The sequence below is a fragment of the Palaemon carinicauda genome, chromosome 37, assembly GCF_036898095.1.
Source record: "Palaemon carinicauda isolate YSFRI2023 chromosome 37, ASM3689809v2, whole genome shotgun sequence".
NCBI lineage: Eukaryota > Metazoa > Arthropoda > Malacostraca > Decapoda > Palaemonidae > Palaemon > Palaemon carinicauda.
In genome coordinates this window covers 37190874-37213373 of record NC_090761.1, presented here as the reverse complement: position 1 = coordinate 37213373, position 22500 = coordinate 37190874, and the positions used below count along the sequence as shown (strand labels likewise).

The window sequence follows — 22500 nt, the reverse complement described above, 5'->3', positions numbered from 1 at the left end:
TAGGTATGTGGGTGTTTCTCAGCAAAATGTCTTTCAAGCCTGCTCTCGTAAAATCCTTTCTAAGTTTTTCTATTTTCCTAAACCACACCAATGCGGATCACACTAATCGATTTATTCTCTTATATTGATTTTACTAAGTTAAATTAACCAGTTAATTTAAGCATTTTATAAGGCTTTCATTTCATACATATTAATGTTCATGAATTCATATCTATGTACTTAGCCATACTTACAAAACCACCAAATGCACATACATACATGCACACACATATATTCATAGAGTATGTATGTATATATATATATATATATATATATATATATATATATATATATATATATATATACAGTATATATATAGTATATATAGTGTATATATACATACATACATATATATATATATATATATATATATATATATATAGCCTATATATATATATATATATATATTTTTATATATATATATATATATATTTATATATATATATATATATATATATATATATATATATATATATATCAGGAAGTTGGATTATTTCAATTATTTTATTAGAATTCTTCTAAAGATATTAAGAAAGCCACTGAATGATATGAATTTCTTAAGAGTGAAGCCCAGATAATAATTCTTACCACCTTGCCCTCATTTTCAACTCAAAATTTTCACCATAAAATTTTTCAAGTTAACTTTATGGTGACATGGAAACACATGTATTAATAAGTTAATATTTCTTTCTTAAATATTGAATATTTCGTTTTAGCAAAGGTGTTTGAATCAAATTTGTTTTATATACTGGACTAAAAATATTTTGTAAGTATATTTTATAAATAATTTGAAAAGTCTAAAATACATTCTACTGATTATCTTTAAATATTGCAAATCAATATGTCATAACTGTGAAGGGATCTGAGTTACATCGTTCCGTGGGAGTATGATCTTTAAAAGTCCTTGGTAAGTCTGGAATAACCCGGCAAAGTGAGCTTCGACAGGTAAATTGATATTCATATCGCTGCGAATTCCTGTTCCCACCGAAACCTCCGACCAGGGGACTAATGATTTCGTACTGATGGCCGTCTCCTGGTTGAATCTGGAAAGAAGTTGAAAAAGTAATATTTTACATAAAATAGTATCACTTAGCATATCTACACATCAATATTAAGACCAATTTTAATGTATGGACATGAGATGTGGGTCCTAACTACCAGGATCAAGAGCCAACTGCAAGTAGCAGAAATGATAAGTCTTTCGCTTAAGACGTGGTGCCACGAGACTTGAAATGAGAAATAATGATATCAGGGAAGAGCTTGGCATTGACAGTAGTCTGCATCTGATAGAAAAAGGTCAACTACGATGGTATGGGCATGTCAAGATGATGGAGGGCGGTAGATATTCCCAAAGCTGTTCCTGGAGTGGATGTCAGCTGGTAGAAGACCCCGTATGAGATTGAAGGAAAACACAGGGGTTTTACCATTTATGAGGTTGAGCAGGAGGAAATTTACTTAAATAGAAGTGACTGGGGAAGATTCTGCAATTATGGGCAAGACGACTGATAAGCTGCTTTGAGCTTATCTAGCGTCTGGTGAGAGAAAATTAGTGTCATGAAAGATATAACATATCTCTTATAGACGCCCACCACCTATGGACTCAAATAACCACATGTTCTAACAGGGAATTTGTTTGGTTTTGATGATTATTTCAGAATTGCGAGATGAACAGTCCTAAATGATGATGAAACGTTATACAATCAAGAGGTTTATGAATTTATTTTCCTTCACAAATATGTTACCATTTTGGAAATGCCTCAGAAGAGAAAACACAAAACTCAGATGGTTCTTCCTCTTAACAAATTATGTAGTAGAATTGTAAAATATCAAAACAGGCAAAGTATATGAAATATGAAAATGTAAAAATTACGTTGAATTTACAACATTGGTGAACGATGGAATCAGTATTTTTATGAACCAGACAGCAAAATGTTTTTAACTACCACCTATTTTGTAATTTATGACAGTAATGTCTTTCTTAATCTTAATTAATTAATTATTATTATTATTATTATTATTATTATTATTATTATTATTATTATTATTATCATCGTTACTAGCTAAAAAACAAGAAATACTTTCCATAAACCTCATGGTGAAACTGCAATGAAAACAATGTTTCCTAAGATTCTCATTGTCTATGATGGAATTGTTATCTAGAAATTATAAATGACGAATGAATCCTTTACTGGTTTGATTTCATAATTGGGATAAATAGATATCAGTTATTATACAGGAGCAATTATGAGTACGAATCTATGTAACTTTTACATCCACGAATATGGAATCCATTGGTTACGAGGATATGGTCAGCTTAAGTTCAAGTGATGGGATAGAGTTAGATGATCGGGAAAGAGAAATTAAAATGTAGGATATAGTTATAAGAATAAAAAGTCTTTATGGATGAAGAAAAATGGAGAGAGAGAGAGAGAGAGAGAGAGAGAGAGAGAGAGAGAGAGAGAGAGAGAGAGAGAGAGAGAGAGAGAGAGACCTATTCACAAATTTTTTTTTATAACATTTAGGGGAAATATTTGGGTTGATTCACCTACAAAATGTGGAATGAGGTCAAGTGCTAGATATACTGTAATTACCCCAGGCGGTAAAGTGAACGCAATATAAACTTACTGAAATATAAAATTGAAATTTCCTTTACGGTTTAGGCTGCTAAATGAGTCCGAATCCTGTAATGGTTCGGTACTGCTCGTGAGTCTGTAGCCCTTCTGCGATGAGTACTGTTATGAATAAACAATAAATTCATGATGCCACATAGTTCAGGCCAGTGTATATATCCAAAGTAATTCTATGTTATGTCCTGTTAGACTAGGGGTTATCAACCTTGGGTACATGTACTCCCTTTGGTACATTTTTACTCCTCAGGGGGTACATTGGATCTCAAAGAATAACCAGTGCATGAGGTAAATCTACATTGAGATTGAATAATAAAATTATATCAGAATCTCAATTTAATTGTTTCTCTTTATTAGCCTTAATTTTAGGGGTACCCAGGTATCCATAAGAATGCCTAAGGTACAGAGGAACGAAAAGTGTGGAAACCCCTTTCTTTGACTGTTCTGGGTAATAAACTGCACATTGCATTAAAAGCAACTGATCTAAGGCGATTGAATGAAGGACTTGCATAAAATCACTGGGATCTCTTTACAATACCTTATCTTGACTGGTATTGACTGATTAAACACAATCTCCACACGTTAGAAAGTTCATACATTAGGGTAGAATGATAAACCTTTTATTTCTCTATCATGAATAAACCTACCCAAACCATTTCATACTTAAACTGGAATCATATATTAATTTCTCTCCATAGAGTCTATTCAATCTTAATGATTTAGTATATCACTATTACTATTTTAATTATTATAATTATTTTAATCAATACTTCCTTTGATCCTAACTATACAACACATTTGACGGGAACTAACAAAGATCACCTAAATCATAGCTTCAAACGACATTAAATTTGAATATATAACCTAAATAAAAGATCTAATGCATGACATACATGCAAGTTAAAACATTGTTCTTTCCAACACGTTTATCAATCCCCTCTTCTATGATTAGTTAATTTAAGAATAAAGTATTACTATTTAAAATATCTCTTCACCGTTTAACCTTTCCTCATCTTTTCCTTTCTCAATGCAGTATATCAACCAGAAATGGAACTCCAAGTTGTGAGGATACCATCTAACCTGCAGAATAAGCATGGCTCACACGTTATTAGTAGGCTATACAGTCTTACATTTTTATAAATAGCATCCACTAAATGATGAGATATCATCGTACCTGCAGGCTACAGATGGGTTAAATTGTTAACTATATCATAAACAGGATACAGAGGATACAAAACCTTGGAGGGTGAACAGAATCATATGGTCAGTGGGTTATTGTCTCTCTTAGTATGATGAACAGACTCCAAGTCTGTCTCACCTTTACAAGGAACAGGATCTTTGATTATCTATATCATGAACAGGATTTAGCACTTTGTACTGTGAACAAAATCCTATGGTCATTGGGTTATTGAATCCCCTGGTATGGTGAACAGACTCCAGGTCTGTTTCACCTGTACAAGAAACAGGATCTTGCTTGGTGGAACATTGATTACCTATATCATGAACAGGATTTAGCACTTTGTACTGTGAACAAAATCCTATGGTTATTGGGTTATTGAATCCCCTGGTATGGTGAACAGACTCCAGGTCTGTTTCCCCTGTACAAGGAACAGGATCGTTGCTTGGTGAACATTAATTGGGACATCTTACCTGTACAATGAATGGGATTCCCAAGTCAGTGGGGTAGGCGTAGGTCGTGTCAATTGATTTGTCGTAACGAAGCTTATCTAGTACTTGGGGTATGTACCTCTGGAATTCACGGATAAAGCCAAAAATCATTCTCCCTGAAAAAAAGACCAGTACTTGTTTTAATTGCTTGAATACTGATTTAGTGCTTCTCAAGCGCACCCTGAAAAAGACTGTTGCTCATTTTAATCGCTCGACTATTTCTACAAAAATATACACTTGTTTTACTTCTCAAATTACGATATTAATCATCATTTGAATGTTTGAAATTCAAGCTTAAGCATGACTTGTTAAAGAATATTACTGTTCTAATAGTAAGATTAACATTTAGAAAATAGAATTTCTTTTAACCATCTAAATATGGAGAGAAACAAAGCCAATAACTTATGTACTTCAAGCATCAGATTTAACAACTACCTACTTTAATTCATGTATGATAATAAAGAATTATTCTAAGTGTATCAGTCATATAACCGCAATTATCTATTCAACAATGGATATCTTTAAAATAAATTTTGGTGTAGTTTATATTAATCACTATAACCCTATTTTTTTTTTGTTCTGGAAACTTCGAAGCTAAGGTTCTGTATTTCTTCGAATTTTCAACATTATTGTAATTCTGAAAAATATAAATTTATGAAGGAAAAAGACCTTAAAACTAAACTTAAACTTATAGAAGATTATTTATAAAAATTATAATTAATTACAAGAGGAATTCCCCTCACCAAACATTAATTTCATTCAATGGAAAACTTACCTTGAAAGAATTCAACAGTCTTTGCATGGAGGAAATGATCGCCACTTTTTAAGAACCACTCAGCACTTGTTGCAAACCCTTTAACGTTAACCCCAAGTTCCATCTGTAAAGAAGAAAATGAAAAAATATATATAAAAAACACTGTCTTGGGGTAAAGTTCGTTTGCTTGAGGGTACACTCAGGAACACTATTCTATCTTATCTCTCTTCTTATTGTTTTCCGAAGATTTATAATATATATATATATATATATATATATATATATACATATATATATACACACACATATATATATACACACACACACATATATATATATATATATATATATATATATATATATATATATATATATATATATATATGAGTGTGTGTGTGTGTATATGAGAGATCAATTTTAATGTTATTGTTATCAAAATGTTTTTATCTAATTGTTCATTACCTTTGTTATAGTTTATCTATTTCCTCGTCTCCCTTCCTAACGGGGTTATTTTTCCCTATTGGAGCCCTTGGGCTAATAGCATCTTGCTTTTCCAACTAGGGTTGTAGCTTAGCGAATAATAATAATAATAATAATAATAATAATAATAATAATAATAATAATAATAATGAAGAGACAACGTCACATATTCCCATTCCAAAAATATTCAGTCTTCGCTCTGACCCATCCTTGATCGCTCATGATTCCCGAGGTCAATGCTATTCTGAACTAATATCTTCTTAAATCCCCTTTGGATTTATTTTCATATAACATCTGTTTTAAGAGCTGGTGATGTGGTAGGGGTGGGCATTAAAACCTCATATTTGCAGTGTGAAGCAAAAGCTAAAAGAGACTGGAGAGCAAGACGGTATATAGCGTCCAAGCCCCCTCTCCACCCAAGCTAGGACCAGGGAAGGCCAGGCAGTGGCTGCTGATGACTCAGCAGATAGACCAATAGGCTCCCCAAACCAGGGAAGGCCAGGCAGTGGCTGCTGATGACTCAGCAGATAGACCAATAGGCTCCCCCAAACCCCCCAACCTTAGCTTACAAGGATGGTAAGGTTGCAGACACTAATGGCACTAACGAGTCTGAGCGGGAATGAATATAAAGTTGAAGGCTAAAGGGGACACTGCAAAGTCTCTTTCGCGAGGCTCCTATTCCTGTATGTTCAATGTTGTAGTTATTTTCTCTATTTCTACATTCAAAGTTTTACAACTTTATTCGAAATCGCTATCTTGGTTTTCTATCAATCACTTGATCGCTCAGCTTAATTTTTTACCTCAAAACAATTTTTGTTTTCTGTATTTCTTCAAGTTCATTTGGTATTCAAAACAATTATGACAGCTACTTAAATTTCCTGATATCATTATAACTAATGCCATGAAGGAAATTGCATTTCTTAAAATACCATATCTTGATATCATTAGAACTGATACAATACAGAATATTACATTTCTTATGATACCATTCATCATATTTACATTCTACCCAATCTTTATGTATACCTTTTTCGTACATTCATATTTTAAGACCCAATGCAATTATATATAAAAAAAAGCGCCAATGAAGAAATTGGTAAAAAAAAATAGTGATGCTGACAGCTAGACGATAAGATGAACTATCCCTCAAATCATCACAATTAGAAGAATGACAGAATGTGATGGAATGAATTCACTCTGTGAAAATGCTTCACTGTTATCACACTTACAATATAATCGAATGCTCTGACAACCAAGCTGCGTCCCCCAGCAGGTCGCCCATCTCCGTACCAGAACTGATCTCTGTATTGTTTCAATAATTCCAGGAAGAAGTCCATGCCATCTTGCGACATGGCAATCTGCAAAGATACAAAGTTATGGTGTTATTTTAATGAAGGCCGTTACTCTCTTAATGTGAAGATCCTATTTCTAAAATCTATAATTAACGCCGAATGACAACGTTCAAAGTCAGGATTCCTGACACACACAGAAAAAAAAAATGTTTTAATATGAACTGATTCATAAGATCCTCTCAATTAGACATTTTATATACATGCTTATATATCTACAGTATTTACATCTCTCTCTACCTATCTTTATATCCATACAAACATATTGATGTATATGTGATATATATAGATATAATAATGCACACACGTATATATACATATATAAATATATATATATATATATATATATATATATATATGTATATATATATATATATATTTATATATATGTATGTATGTATGTATATGTATATTTTGTATATATATGTATATATAAATAACACACACATATGTATACATATATATGGGTATATATGTATATATATATATATATATATATATATATATATATATATATATATATATATATATATATATATATATATATATATATATATATATATATATATATATATATATATGTATATATATATATATATATATATATATATATATATATATATATGGGTATATATGTATATATAAATAATATATATATGTATATATATAAATAATATATATATATATATATATATATATATATATATATGTACACACACAACAAACCCTCTTGGACTAGCTATTAATAAGCTGGCTTCAGACTCAGCAGTAAGAGTTCCAGGGTTCAATTCCTGAACCGCATAGAGCATCAATTCTCTGTCGACTTATAAAGTAAATTACACAAGTGGTTCTTGGTGAAATGAGATGTGTCACTAGTATTAGGTTAGTCACCTCATCCCCAAAATATGAATAAATCAAGAATGGAAACACTGGCAAGAGACAGCTTCTCTGAATGGAAAAGGCGCATGCACTAATGGAAAAAATACACTGCCAATTTATGAACAAATTGAACTTTAATAATTACTTACACATTTTCTTTAACAAATAGAAACATGCTGACAGCAGCCGTTTCCCAATTCTAACTCTTCACATAAGAAATTATTACAATATCTATCATTCATCAGTGGAACCTCAAAGTTCAAAGTTGCAATAAATGTTTTTCTGTTGAACAGGCTGACATAAGTCTTTTTATAGTTCATGTATGACATATCTGTTTTGACGCTGTTACTGTTTGTAGAATGATTTATTGTTAATTTGTTCTCATCATTTATTTATTTCCTTATTTCCTTTCATCACTGGGCTATTTTTCCCTGTTGGAGCCCTTGGGCTTATAACATCTTGCTTTTCTAGCTCGGTTTGTAGCTTGGCTAATAATAATAATAATAATAATAATAATAATAATAATAATAATAATAATAATATACAATTCAATCTTAAATATCAAAAAGCCAATACTTACCTTCATTGCTGAAGAGAATCCACGTAACCTTTGTATCTCGTAATTTATGAAAATATGCGTCGGTATGATTCCTCCTGTGTTGGCAAACCAAACCAAGCTCAAGTCTTTCTGTAACAACCAAGGAAATAGAATTAGAGATAGGTCATAAACTTGTAATAATAAAGATTTACGACCAATGAAAATGAAGATCATCATTCACAATGAGTAATTTGTTTAAATATGGTAACATCAAAATATCACAGTCAATATAGATTTTATCATACCTAGACATTATAATAATAATAATAATAATAATAATAATAATAATAATAATAATAATAATAATAACAACTACATCAGACGTGAAGACTCGGCAATTCAGATAATGAATAATAATTGTATATGGATTCATTTATAACACAAACATACACATTCTGGTGATAAATATTCATGAATATACATGGAAAATAGAATATATTGAAGCAAAGGGTCTGTTAGACTATGCGTTGCTACGGAATTGGGTGAAAGCCAAGGTGATGGTGCAATGATGGTTGTAATGGTGAAAGGAGGGGGCGGGTTAATGTTATATTTGATCATTATTGGATTGAAGCAAAATATTTGGAAGATGGTAGTTCAAGTTTAGAAGAAATGGGTGAAAATTTAGCTGAGGGTAATTAGGACGAGTATATTTGATATGATGGATCATAATGTGAGGATAAAATGGAAGAAAAGTTGATTTGAGTTTAAGAAATGCAAGCCGGAAAGGTATATGGAGAATGTGTTAAATCCTGGATGCGGATTAAGCAGGGAGCATTTGGGTTTTTCGGAGGATGTGATAAGGGAATAAAACTGTGAGTAGTAGGGTGAGGGAGAGAGAAATATATTGAAAAGGACACTGATTATATACTTGAAATGCATACGGAAGATAGAAGAGAAGATTGCACGAGATTAATGGAGAATGGATAAAGTAGTCAATAGGAAAATGAGAGAGAAAAAGGGGGAATGGATTAAATATAAGGTGAGAGGTCAGCTAAGGACTTTCGGAGCAAAAAGTTTTGTATGAAGAAGCAAATTAAGCCTTTGAGAGCAATTAAAAGTTCATGTAATTGTAGTGAAACATGTATCAAAACATGTTTAAAGGTTAATTGTGAGTGGCAGAGGCAAAGGACAGTGAAAATACCCAAGCAGGACAATGCCCATGAGACACCATATTTCCATATGATCAGCACCCAAGCCCCTCTCCACCTAAGCTAGAACCAGGGAAGGCCAGGCAATGGCTGCTGATGACTCAACAGGTAAAGCTATAAGCTACCCCAAATTCCCCATCCCTAGCTCACAAGGATGGTGAGGTTGCAGACACTACAAGAAACTATAGAGCTTGAGTGTGTCTCGAACTCCAGACCAGCAGATTGCCAGGCAGGGATGCTTCTAATAGGCTACCGCAATTGGAAAGTGTTTTAATCTACGACAAGGGTGTGCTGTCTTGAAAGCAATCTATTATCTTTGTAGAAGAATCAATTTGGAAAGTACAGAAAGGACATTAGATGTAGTTGCAAAGTTAAGAACTAAAACAATAGTCGTGAAACTTGTTTGAAATATATGACGATCGTAGATAATACAATGCTGATTATGTGATAATAAAGAGGAACAACAGAAAAAATTTAGATTAAATATTAGCAAGGTTAAGGCTACGAAAGGTAAATATACACAAGCACATGGAGCAATGAGTGTTTACATGGATTGTGGAAGGATGGAAGCAACTGATTCATAGAGGTATTTGAAAAATAATAGTGTGATAGAATGTGCAAGTTTGAGTATAGTTTTGGTAGGAAGGATGAAGGGTGTGTGCAAAAGATTGGGAAGAGACTTGCTTTGTTGGAGGAAGCCATATGAATTATAGTACACTTGAACGCCTTTACCTTGATAGATATGTTAATGTGAAATTGACTACGAATAAAAAGAAATTGAAGCTGTTGAGATATACTGTTAGTTAGTATATTTCATGAAAGAATAAATGAAAGGGTAACAAACATAGAGATACATGGAAGGCATAGCAAGAAGGCTAGAATACCTGTAAGTGAAAGAATGGATGAGTGTTCGAAGTGGTTCGATCATGTAGGAAGAAAAGACGATGGTATGTTGGGAGGCAAGATAAAAGACGACTAACAAAGTCCTACACACTGTAGATGGGTAAAAGCGGTAATAAAAAGGAAGGTTCTTGATATTCATGAAACTCAAAGGAGCATTCAAGATAAAAGATGGAAATGGTGTGGGATATATAGAGGGAATTCGACATTTAATGCAGAGGAAATTTGTCGGACAGTATGAAATTTAATAAGAAAATTACACAATGTGAAAATGATAAAACAAAATCCTGTGAAAAAATATTGTGTTTATAGGTCATTTTGAACAAATAAAATTGGCTTAATTAGATAGAAATCATCCCCATCATCATCTCCTACGCCTATTGACGCAAAAGACCTTGGTTAGATTTCGCCAGTCGTCTCTATCTTGAGCTTTAATTCAGTACTTCTCATTCACGTCTCATAGTCCTCAGTCATGTAGGCCTGGGTCTTCCAACTCTTCTAGTGTCTTGTGGAGTCCAGTTGAAAGTTTGGTGAGCTAATCACTCTTGGTGAGGGCGAAGAGCATGCCCAAACCATCTCCATCTACCCTTCACCATGACCTCATCCACATAAGGCACTCGAGCAATCTCTCTTAGTTTCATTTTTAATTTTGTCCTGCCATTTAAATCCCAATATTCTTCTGAGGGCTTTGTTCTCAAATCAACTAAATCTGTTGGGGATTGTTTCATTGTCATACCATGGCTCATGTCCACACAGTAACACTAGTCTCACTAAACCGATATATAGCCTGTTTTGTATCTGTAATTTCAGGCGATTTGATTTCCAAATTTTACTTAACCTAGCCATTGACTCATTTGCTTTTTTCAATCTTTCATTAAACTCTAATTCTAAAGACCCTGTATTGGGATCATAGGTCCTAAATATCTAAATGATTCCTCATTAATCCTTTCTCCTTCCAATGATAGTTCATCTACCATTGCATATTACGTTCTCGTTATCTCTGTCTTTGTTCTCTTTATCTTGAGCCCAACCTCCTGTGATATTTCATGCGTTCTGGTCAGCACACATTGCAAATCCTGTGGTGGTCTGCTAATAAGGACAGTATCATCAACATACTCTAAGTCTGCTTATTTACTATTACCGATCCAGTCAAATCCTTCTCCGCCATCCGTAACTGTTCTACGCATTACAAAATCCATGAGGAGGATAAGCAATATATATGGCAACACATTCCCTTGGAGTACTCAACTCAAATTCACATATTTAAGAGGAGTTCCACAATAACGCAGGACCCTCCACAAAATTGGCCGGTGCACACGATCAAAGCCTTTTTCATAGGCCACAAATTCCATCAAAAGTTGATTTCTATATTCTCCACATTGCTGTACAGCATGCCTCAAAATAGAAATTTGGTTAGTACAACTTCCACTTTTGCCATATCTTGTTTGTTCATCTCTCAGCTTTTCGTCAATCTTTCTCTCTAGTCTCTTTAGGATAAGCATAGTACATATTTTCATGACAACTAACTTAGTGTGATGCCTCTGTAATTATTACAACCAGTCAGGTCTCCTTATTTTGCCATTTTCACCAACACTCCTAACTCCAATTTATCAGGTTTTGCCACTTCATGCCACATTCTACAAAATAATTTTTTAAGTATTCTGGGAGTTACTTAATTTTCAGCCACTATCATCTCAGCAGTTATTACATCGTAATTAGGGCTTTCTATCTCCTGAGTTTTTTAATGATAACCTCGACTTCAAACACACTGAATTCATTCATGGGCATATCAAGGTCTTTCTAAGCTTCAGGTATATTAATCATATAGAAATACTGACATAAAACTTACCCAATTATCGAGATAGAAGCTTGTTGATAAACTGATGGACGAACCTTTGGCAGGTTTAGCCAAATAGGCTATTCGGGACATCATTTCTTTCCTGGATAAGAAAGAGAATGTATATTGATAAATGAAGGGAAACTCGAAAGTATGATTAACACACAGACTATAATGATAATTATGGATATGTTAATTTATGAAGAAAGTTCAAAGAACAAATTAAGTGATAAATTACCTGCCTCTGTAATATATATACATATATATATACATATATATATATATATATATATATATATATATATATATATATATATATATATATAGCTAAAAGAGATTAGGAAATTCGAGCAAAATACAAATAAGAATACAAAATAAAGATAATTCAGTAAATACAAAAAAAATTACTCATAGTCTTCATTTGTGGAGAAAAGTACAAAATACTGAAGAATTTTTGAGAAACGTAAATAAACTTATGTTTTGATGTAGCCAAAACAGGAATCTATATAGAATCTGTTTGATATTTATCTGCATATAAAATTTGGCTAAAGCAGTTTAATCCAAATCAAAACAAGCACAATAAAAAAATTAACTTGCTATAAGCACAACATAGTCTGTAATAAACAATATGAAATTTCCCAAAACAGTAATTCGATAAAGAAATTTATTTAGATGGATAAGCTATTAGAAATCTCTTATCTTGCTAAGGACAAGGGGGAAACAAGAAAGGTCTAAGAATAACGATATATATATATATATATATATATATATATATATATATATATATATAGCAAGATTGGCAAAGAATCAAAGGTAGCAAGAAACATCTAGCAAAGGTCCATTGGGAGCAAATGATATCAAATAAAGGCCTAAGGGGAAACAAAAAAATACAAAAGGGAAAAACGAAAATACAACAGAGAAACAAGACAATAAACCAGGGAAACAAGAAAATACAACAAATAAAATAAATCTTAAGAATGAGTGAAACATTTGAAGCAACATCCCAGAAGGGTTATAAGAATATAAATTAAAGGCCCAGAGAGCGAACGAAAAATATCTACTAATAGCCTTCGAAGTTAATGAAATACCAATCAAGGTCAAGAGGGTAAATGGATTATCTAAGCAAATGTCTGGACGGGAACAAGAAATTACTAAACAAAGTACCACAAGGAGGAAGAAAATATCTAAACAACGATCAAGAACAACAGATGATAATATCAAGCAAAAACCCAAAGAGTGTAATAGGATTTCTATGCAAAACTTATAGGAAACCAACATTTTAAAAAGCCTTGAGAGAGCAAGAAATAATTCACGTGTAGGCTAGGCATAGAAGTAACCAAAGAAGGTCAAGAGAAAAAAGAAGAAGAAAAAAAAATCAATAAGATCCTAGTGGTAAGTAAGAACATATCAAGCAAAAAACACCAAGGAGGCAGAAAATATTTAGACCAAATCTCACAGGGAACAATAGAATATCAAAACAGGTTCGAATAAATTTATAACTGAAAGCCTAAATGGAAACAGGATCATATCAAGCAAAATACGTACCTTTCTCCATCGCTGTTGGCAATGCCTTCGATTGTCGAAGAAACGAGATTAGCGAAACGAAGTGATGGTTCGTGCCAGGTGGAAAGTGCCATTCTTTTCCACCAGCTATGACCGGGGTGCCATGATGCCAAGACAAGGAATGCCATTCCACGCACGTCCGGAGTTTCTCCTGTGTTTTCCATCAGTGGCGTAAGTAAGTTGAACACCTGATTGAGATTGAAAGGATTAAATAAAGGAATAATCACGGTTAACATCAGATTCTGTATCTGCTATTTCATGCAATTTTGGCAGGCATTGACTCTCGATTAGGATTTTTCCTACTGATGAATAGCGACAGGAAGCTTATACCAAAACTTGATTTTTGTTAGTCTGGAACAGATGGTTGATAAATATTTCTATTTTCCATTTTGGGTTTTTTGTTTGATCATTTTCGGAGTGCTTTGTCAAATGTTCTTTATTTTGCAATTATGTGAGACTGTAACTGTTCTTCTTTTCATAATTTGAAAACAGTACAATTATGTATTATTCATTGCCAACAATCAAAGGAGTTGATAAGCATTGCAATTATTGCAAAGATCAACATTAAATCTGAATGTTCATAAAATTTTACTTTATTGCAAGGTACGGCTTTGTGAACTGCATCTTTTTAAAAAAAAAATCAAAATAAATAATCAAAGAATGAACAAGAACCCTAGATTAAATCTATCAAGCGTATAAAATATCTTTTATTGTCATAAAACGTTGCCCTTTCTATAGCACTTACATCAAATTGACTAAAAATCCTAATTTACAATTAATAGGAATCTATGGATCGCATTTCTTGGGACTTATAAGTTATAACATCTAAGATGCTTAAATTAACATGGGACAAATCAACCACTTTTATTGTAACCCCAAAAATGTTGAATTACTAATTCTAGGAATCAAAAATTACCCCACACTGAAACAAAGAGCTACCATTTATTGGGCTTCTAAATTAATATAGTACTCTTAAGATTGTGAGACTGAATACCTAAGCGCAATATACTGCTATTCCCAGAAACTCTAAAGTATAACCTGGCGAGACACAAATTACCAGGTCACTGTCTTGCCATTTCCAGATATTAGAATATCATTTTGTGACTAAATAACCTGGTAGCTACTTTGGGTGACCCGTAGGTCTACCTGCTGAACCAAAAGAATTCCTTCCCCTTTCCTCACTGGTCTTCACTTAGGTGGAAAAGGAGTTGGGTGCTGATCACTTTTACATATGTTTGGTCTCTAAGACATTGTGAGGCAGTACAATAGCCTGAGTCTTGTTTCTACTACTCAAAAAACCTTTAAAACATTAAATCAGGTAACTAAATCATCATTTTCCAAAAATGTGAATCATAACTTGGCAAGACTTTAAATCCCCAAATATTTGATTACTATTCAGAGACACTAAACCATGATCAAGGAAGAATTTGTTACCTTGTAACTAAACTACCATTCCCAGATATTATAAATAACAATTTTGATAGACTAAATTGCTATGTAACACAAGTATGTATTCTAAAGACTGGGTTAAAATCATGAGAGACTTTAAATTACCATTTCTGAGGCTGTGTCAGGCAGCAGATGCGACGAAAGTGCAGCAATTGCCGTCGTTCTTAGGTATACAGGTTCGTCCTCAATGCCCAGGATTATCGGATGTAGAATCTCCAGGGTGTAAGTTGTCTCAGTATTAATTAGTGCTTGGATATATATGACACGCTGCCATGTGACACGGGAAACATTCTGGAAATAGAGGGAAAAAGTTGAGTTATAGAGCAGAATTCTTGTTCCATTAAATTCGAATTCAGAAATAAAACTCTTCCCGAATTATCAAATCACCAGCTTTTTGCTGCGCCTATAGTAAGCTAATATGGTGCATAAATTAATGAATACTACAGACTAGGTAAAGGCCAATATGAATATACACAGGCCCTCATACACCTGACAACATTGAGATTACCCAACACAGTAATTATTGCTCAGTGGCTACTTTCCTCTTGGTAATATAAGAGACTTTAGCCAGCTCCTCTAGGAGAAGGACACTCCAAAAGCAAACCATTGTTCTCTTGTCCTCCACTGTCTTGTGGTAGACTCTTCTTGCTTGAGGGTACACTCGGGCAAACTATTCTATCTTACTTCTCTAGCTATTGTTTATTCAAAGTTTTATAGTTAATAAATGAATGATTTATTCTAATGTTATTACCGATCTTAATATATTCTATTTAAATTGTTCATTACTTCTCTTGTAGTTTATATATTTCCTTATTCATTTTCCTGAGTGGGCTATTTTTTCAGCTGAAGCGCTATATATATATATATATATATATATATATATATATATATATATATATATATATACACATATATATATATATATATATATATATTGTATATATATATATATATATATATTGTGTATATATATATATATATATACACACATATATATATACACACATTATATATATGTATATATATATATATATATATATATGTATATATATATGTATATATATATATATATATATATATATGCACGCACAGATATAATAATAATAATAATAATAATAATAATAATGATAATAATAATAATAATAATAGCGAAAAGAGACTGAAGAAAAAAGTTGAAAAATATCTGAGATAGAGTAAGAATATAAGAGGGAACAGAAACCAAGAGCACGCACCAATGTATATTGATATGAACGATAAAAGAAAGAAATTGGATGATTTATTTTCAGTGATTATTAGTATATGAATGTAATCATCTACCAAGGCACTTCTCCCGATTTTGGGGGTAGCCAACATAAAAAACAAAACGAAAGGGAACTTTTCTTCTCTTAGCTCCTCCCAGCCTAATGTGGGACTCATCCGAGTTTGGTTGGTACTGCTAGGGAGTCACAGCCCACCGTTCTCCGTTATCCACCACAGATGAAGCTTCATGTGCCGAATCCCCTACTGCTGTTACCTCAGCAGTCACCAAGGCTCTTTTGCCTCTCTCACAAATATCCTCCATCACCTAGAGCTTACTTCACTCCACCCAAACCTAGGCCTTCCTCTTATACTTTTTCCCCCGCAGAACGGCTACTTTCTAATCTATTTACATGACAAAACCACCTCATAGACATTCATATCCATTCTAGCTGCTAATTCTTCGCTTACACCTGTTCTCACCCTATCCAATCAAAATACACCAGCCATAGTCTTCAGACACTTCATCTTGAACACATTCAATTTCTATCACTCCATCATTTTCATTCCCCACAACTCCGATCCATACATCACAGTTGGTGCACCCACTTTCTCATACAGAACTTTCATTACATTCATTCCTAACCCTCTATTCTTTACCACTCCCTTCACTGCCCATAATATTTCACATCCTTCATTCACTCTCTGACGTACATCTGCTCTGGTAATCCTTTTCACTCTTCGTACACTCTTATACCAACAAACACTTTGCTGAACTTATGACCACATCCTTGAATTTTACATACTCCTCAAATACATACCCAATAGCAGTAGAATAATCATAAATCAAGCATAGTATATCATCAAGGCCCTTACCATTCAATAAGACCAAATTTTCTTTGTACGGCAGTGGTAGCTATAATGACATATAGTTCAGAGGCATGAAACAATTACTGATTAAAAAGAAACACATTAAAACCAACCTGAATTCCCTCTTCCAAGTAGGGAATGAAAAAGGCAGCAAGTTCTTCCATAGTGCAAGTCTCATCTCGTGTAGCAGTGTTTTTGAATTTGGTTACTCTTCTCTCTTTGCCGTATAGAGACGCAGCCGTAGTGAGTGCCAGTGTCTTTGCAAGGTCCTCTCCCGATTCCCAGGACATAAAGGTTGCCAGTTGCTGTGAAGTACAAATACTGTGAAAAGAATGGTAATAGGAGTTGTAATGCAGTCCGGAACGATGATAGTTATAGTGGTAGCCTGTAACTTATTGGTAGGGAGATATTGGTCGTAGTGGTTATTGTAAATTCAGTATTTCCATAAATATGGAAAATAATGATCAATAAAGACGGAAGAATGGATGAGAGGGAGCCTTTGTATATCAGCAGCCAGTTCCTCCCTCGTGCACACAAAACGTTTTCTTCCCATTTTCTGGTGGTCAGTTTTTCTGCAAAACCTCAACACAAGAACACCACTAACCTAAAAGACTCCACCTAACCTAGCCTACAATCCATGTCCTTGCCTACTTATCTAGCAGGGGCTAACAACCCACTGCGACCCCATTACACTGCCGACTGTCATTATACATACAAGTGCCCACTACACATATACCCCAAGAGGAAACCAAAAATTAGTAATTAAGTAACTAAACTTAGAAGCTAACACCAGTGAAAGGATAATAACACTGAAAAAAATGGCAATATCAACATAATACACTAGTCTTCCGTGCTATTAGGCAGATGGGTACATTTTCTTTACAATACACCACGTTTATGACAAAGGATGAAATATAAGCGTAGACTAAAGTAATAAAATAAAATAAAATTTTAGGTAGAGTACTTGAAAGGTTCCATTACCTACATACGTAATCCAATTATAAGCCCCCGCCCCCCCCCCAAAAAAAAAAATAATATTACAGAATTATCACATTTTAATTGGTTGCAATAAAGACAATAGAAAGTGAAAAAGAGGTGACAGAATACCAAAATAACGAATCATACATTGCATTATTTAAGTTTCCCAAAAAGCAGTAAAATAATAATTCCGTCAAAAAAAAAAAAAAAAAAAAATCTTCATCTGAATACTATGAAATAATACATTTGGATTTGGGAGACCAGATTGCAATAAGAAAAAATCATGTGATTGTGGTATTATAAACACATGATTTAGGTAAATATTGAAAAAAACTTCACTGATATAATTCTTCTTAGGCCATGTCTGTTTTACCTGTGTTTTTTTTTTTTTTTTTTTTTTTTTTTTTTTTAGACAAGTGGTCTGGGTAGGTAGAAACTCTTTATACAGTTGATAGGTAGGATCATATTCTCGACCAATCCTTTCTCGTTATATCAAGACGGTAGTTGCACGACCAATCTAATAATCTACATCTTATTTTTACATTTTATAAGGATATACTGCAATAATACTGCAAATGCAAAATGTCTGAAATACCGAGAGTTCATTATCAGACCACAAGTAAAGCCATTCATATTTATTATCTTATCGTATTTCAGATAGAATATAAAACCCAATAGAGGACAAAGCATAGTCGAGCTGAAATAAATTATTGGAAAAGCATTGGGATGGCTTCAAAGTTAGCATTATTAATTCATGTAGGAGTTAAATTGTCTCTCAACAGTTATTTCCATATAAATTACCTTTCTTCAACTCTATTTAGACTAAGGGAAAAAGGGTACCAGGAATAATAATAATAGACCTCTGCAATACTACTAGAAATTTGAAGGAGGTTATGAAAATTGAAATATCATATATATTAAAAAAAGCTGCATAGTAATCAAAATATTTGACTAGTCTCTTTTTTTTTTTTATCTAGTATCACAACGGATTTTGGTGAAAAGTAGAGAATAATAAGGAAAAAGTTAAATGAGAATATCTTTTTATATTTCGCAGCGTGGAAACTTGTTAATACAGCAAAATCAAGAGAAAAGATGTCCTTCATTTACAATAGAGAAAAGCTACGAATGCAACAGAAAGTAAAACTTAATATATTACAAATATCTTAAAACTAGAACCGGCTGAGATACAATGGCAACAAAACTCTGGTTGTTTGTCTGCACTCTAGAATATAGAAACTGCTGGGGAAGCTCTTTCTTACCAAAATCCTTGGGATAAGATTCGGCGCCTTCAAAGTCATGCCGATCTGCTTGAAGAAGAAGAACACAAAGTCATCACTTCTCCTTGCGACATCATCTTCCAGTAAATCGAGCAGATATCTTATTGCAGGTTCTGTTCCACCTAACACTAGTGCCATTTTGAAGTTTTCACTGAAACAGAAATTAATAATGAAAAAATAGCAGGGTCACTGAAATTATCAGGCTTTCTTAATTCATGTATTAATCCAGATTTGTGTGTGAAGATATTACATAATTATCATCGAATGTCTATATATCAATTGAATAATATGGACACAATCAGGAGTTTTAATTTTTTACTCGTGAAAACAAATAACACTACCTAGAAATGTGCAAAATGAAATGTTAATGTTTCTCTCTATTCTAGCGTAGCACGAACACACCGCTGATGCGGCTGAATATTTTATAATGAGACTGATGGCAGTATGCAAGCAAGGTGGGCAAACAAGGAGGTGGCCATGGTGTTTTGATAATTACACTCATCATCAGTAGGGGGGCACATCGCTAATTGTTTGGTGTCTGACTAATGTGAGCTTGGTTATTGAATGCAATGGATGACCCTTTAACAGTTTTGGTGTAGATCTGGGCTCACAAATTCATTGTTCTTGTGGACATATTATTACTGGGTAGAAAAGGAGGATGCTATGAGCACAAGGGCTGCAACAGGAAAAATTACGCCAAATGAGGCAAGGAAATAAAGAAATAAATAACTTAAAAGAAAAGTAATGATCAATTAATACAAAATATTTTAAGAACAGTAACAATGAAATCGATTTTTCATATATGACCTATAAAAAAGACTTGAGTTAGCCTGTTCAGCATAAAAGACATTCACTGCAATTTTAAACTGTTGAAGTTACTGCCTGATTAGGAAATCATTCTACAACTAGGACACAGCTGGAATAAAACTTCTAGTATACTGTGTAGTATTGAGCTTTAAGATGGAGAGGGCATGACTATAAGAATTAACTGCATACCTAGTATTATGAGCAAGTGGGTATTGTCTGGAAAGATCTGAATACAAACGATGGTTAGAGTTATGAAAAATCCTATGCAACATGCATATAGAATCAGAAGTACTAACGCTGGGGATGCAAGCATTGGAACATAGCTTTAGAAATGCTCGTAAGGGACGTCTACGGATTTAGTTTTCAACATATGTGGTACTTTCATGAATGATGAAGATTAGTCCCTCCAAGATGCTGTTGAGAGAGTGTGTGGCCGTTGTCAGGAATTGTCATGTCACTATAACTTTGTGAGATATTTCATTAGGTCTTTTGACAGCACCTTCATTAAAATAGCAAAATATATTTCTAAAGAAGATCGTCGTGATTGTAATGATGTAAGAAGAGGACCTCCCTCAAAAGAAGCATTAGAATTGGTAGTCAATAATCGACTCCCACTAGGTGTCAGGTATTGGCAGGGAAGGGATGTTCTTCAGCAGGAAACGACATGTAATCCAGATCTTATAATATTTCACAAAATTAATGAGCTAGCTAGGGTAGTGGATGTATTATGTTCCCGTAATGATATCTCCTCACAAGGCACGTTTTTAATATTGATACCTTGAACTCATTTGGCACAGCAGCATATCTTAATAGAGGTGTTCTAGGAGACTAAGTTTACCTTCAATTTTAGATATTGGTTTTCCTGCCAATATCATGGCTGTGATAAACTATACCCTTGGAAACGAACTTTACCCATAGCAAGCACAATCGGATAGCCTAAGTTCGAGTCATTGATAGTAATTCTAGTTTCAACATTGAAAATGAAATCTAGATGATCCTAATGAAGGGTAAAATCACTGCATCTCTGCTAGAGAAGGACTAGCCCTTTAAAATAAACTATCGTATCTAAATTAGTTCTAAGTACTGAGAGGACACTACAGGACATACTGCATGCTCTAATCACGGTCAGTTTATTAGCATTATACCATTACATGACTAACGGAGGTCAATTTATGTTTGACAAATCCTAACCCATAGAAATCGAATAAAAAAAAATATAGAAAGTAACAAAATCAGTACATCGATCTATAAAATCTCTTATCTTTGCTTACGAGACTACGATTTGCGCAGGGCAGTTAATCAACAGCAAATAAAAATAACGAGCTAAAAAATTAAAACGTAAGTTCAAACTTACACATTTTGCTGCGCTGAAAGCGTTTCCCCTTCTTCCTTTGATAAAACTTTCTTCTGAAGCATTTCATATAACGAGTCAATCTCCGCATATGAAAAGTACGAAACGATTTGGACCACAGTGTCCATCGAAGTTACCAAGTTGTTTGGAGGAGTGGACAATTCGTTGAGAGAAGACAAAATTTTATCCTGCAAGGATAGATGATTAAACATGGTTGAAGGCATATATATGCATATATATATATATATATATATATATATACATATATATAAATATATAAATATAGATATACACACACACACACACATATATATATATATATATATATATATATATATATATATATGTAGATATAGATATACACACACACATATATATATATATATATATATATATATATATATATATAATATATATATATGCATATATATATATAACTGCTTACATATAAATGTAGAAATATATATACATATATATATATATATATATATATATATATATATATATATATATGTATATTTATGATCATATCAATATACATCTATCAATTTCTATTATCACGATTGAATAATAATCACTGATTAAAAAGACACATCTAGAGTTAAGCCAGATCTTCATTTTCAATAGAAAATATAACATCTTAAAGAAGAAAGCCATTTCAGATGACAGAAGAATGAATAATAAAATTAG

At 33.0% G+C, this 22500-nt stretch overlaps 1 protein-coding gene across 1 annotated transcript in view; it reads right to left on the bottom strand.

Annotated features, from left to right (window-relative positions):
- Positions 1-22500, bottom strand: part of LOC137629580 (hemolymph clottable protein-like) — a 69559-nt gene that overhangs the window by 20690 nt on the left and 26369 nt on the right. Inside the window, exons 11-22 of the mRNA XM_068361022.1 lie at positions 21814-21998; positions 19635-19803; positions 17511-17702; positions 15397-15582; positions 13825-14030; positions 12292-12382; positions 8377-8484; positions 6798-6926; positions 5110-5212; positions 4317-4450; positions 2665-2771; positions 911-1082 (exon numbers count right to left, since the gene is read on the bottom strand). Coding sequence (XP_068217123.1) covers positions 911-1082; positions 2665-2771; positions 4317-4450; positions 5110-5212; positions 6798-6926; positions 8377-8484; positions 12292-12382; positions 13825-14030; positions 15397-15582; positions 17511-17702; positions 19635-19803; positions 21814-21998 — 1782 coding nt within the window. The remainder of the gene's footprint in view (positions 1-910; positions 1083-2664; positions 2772-4316; positions 4451-5109; positions 5213-6797; positions 6927-8376; positions 8485-12291; positions 12383-13824; positions 14031-15396; positions 15583-17510; positions 17703-19634; positions 19804-21813; positions 21999-22500) is intronic.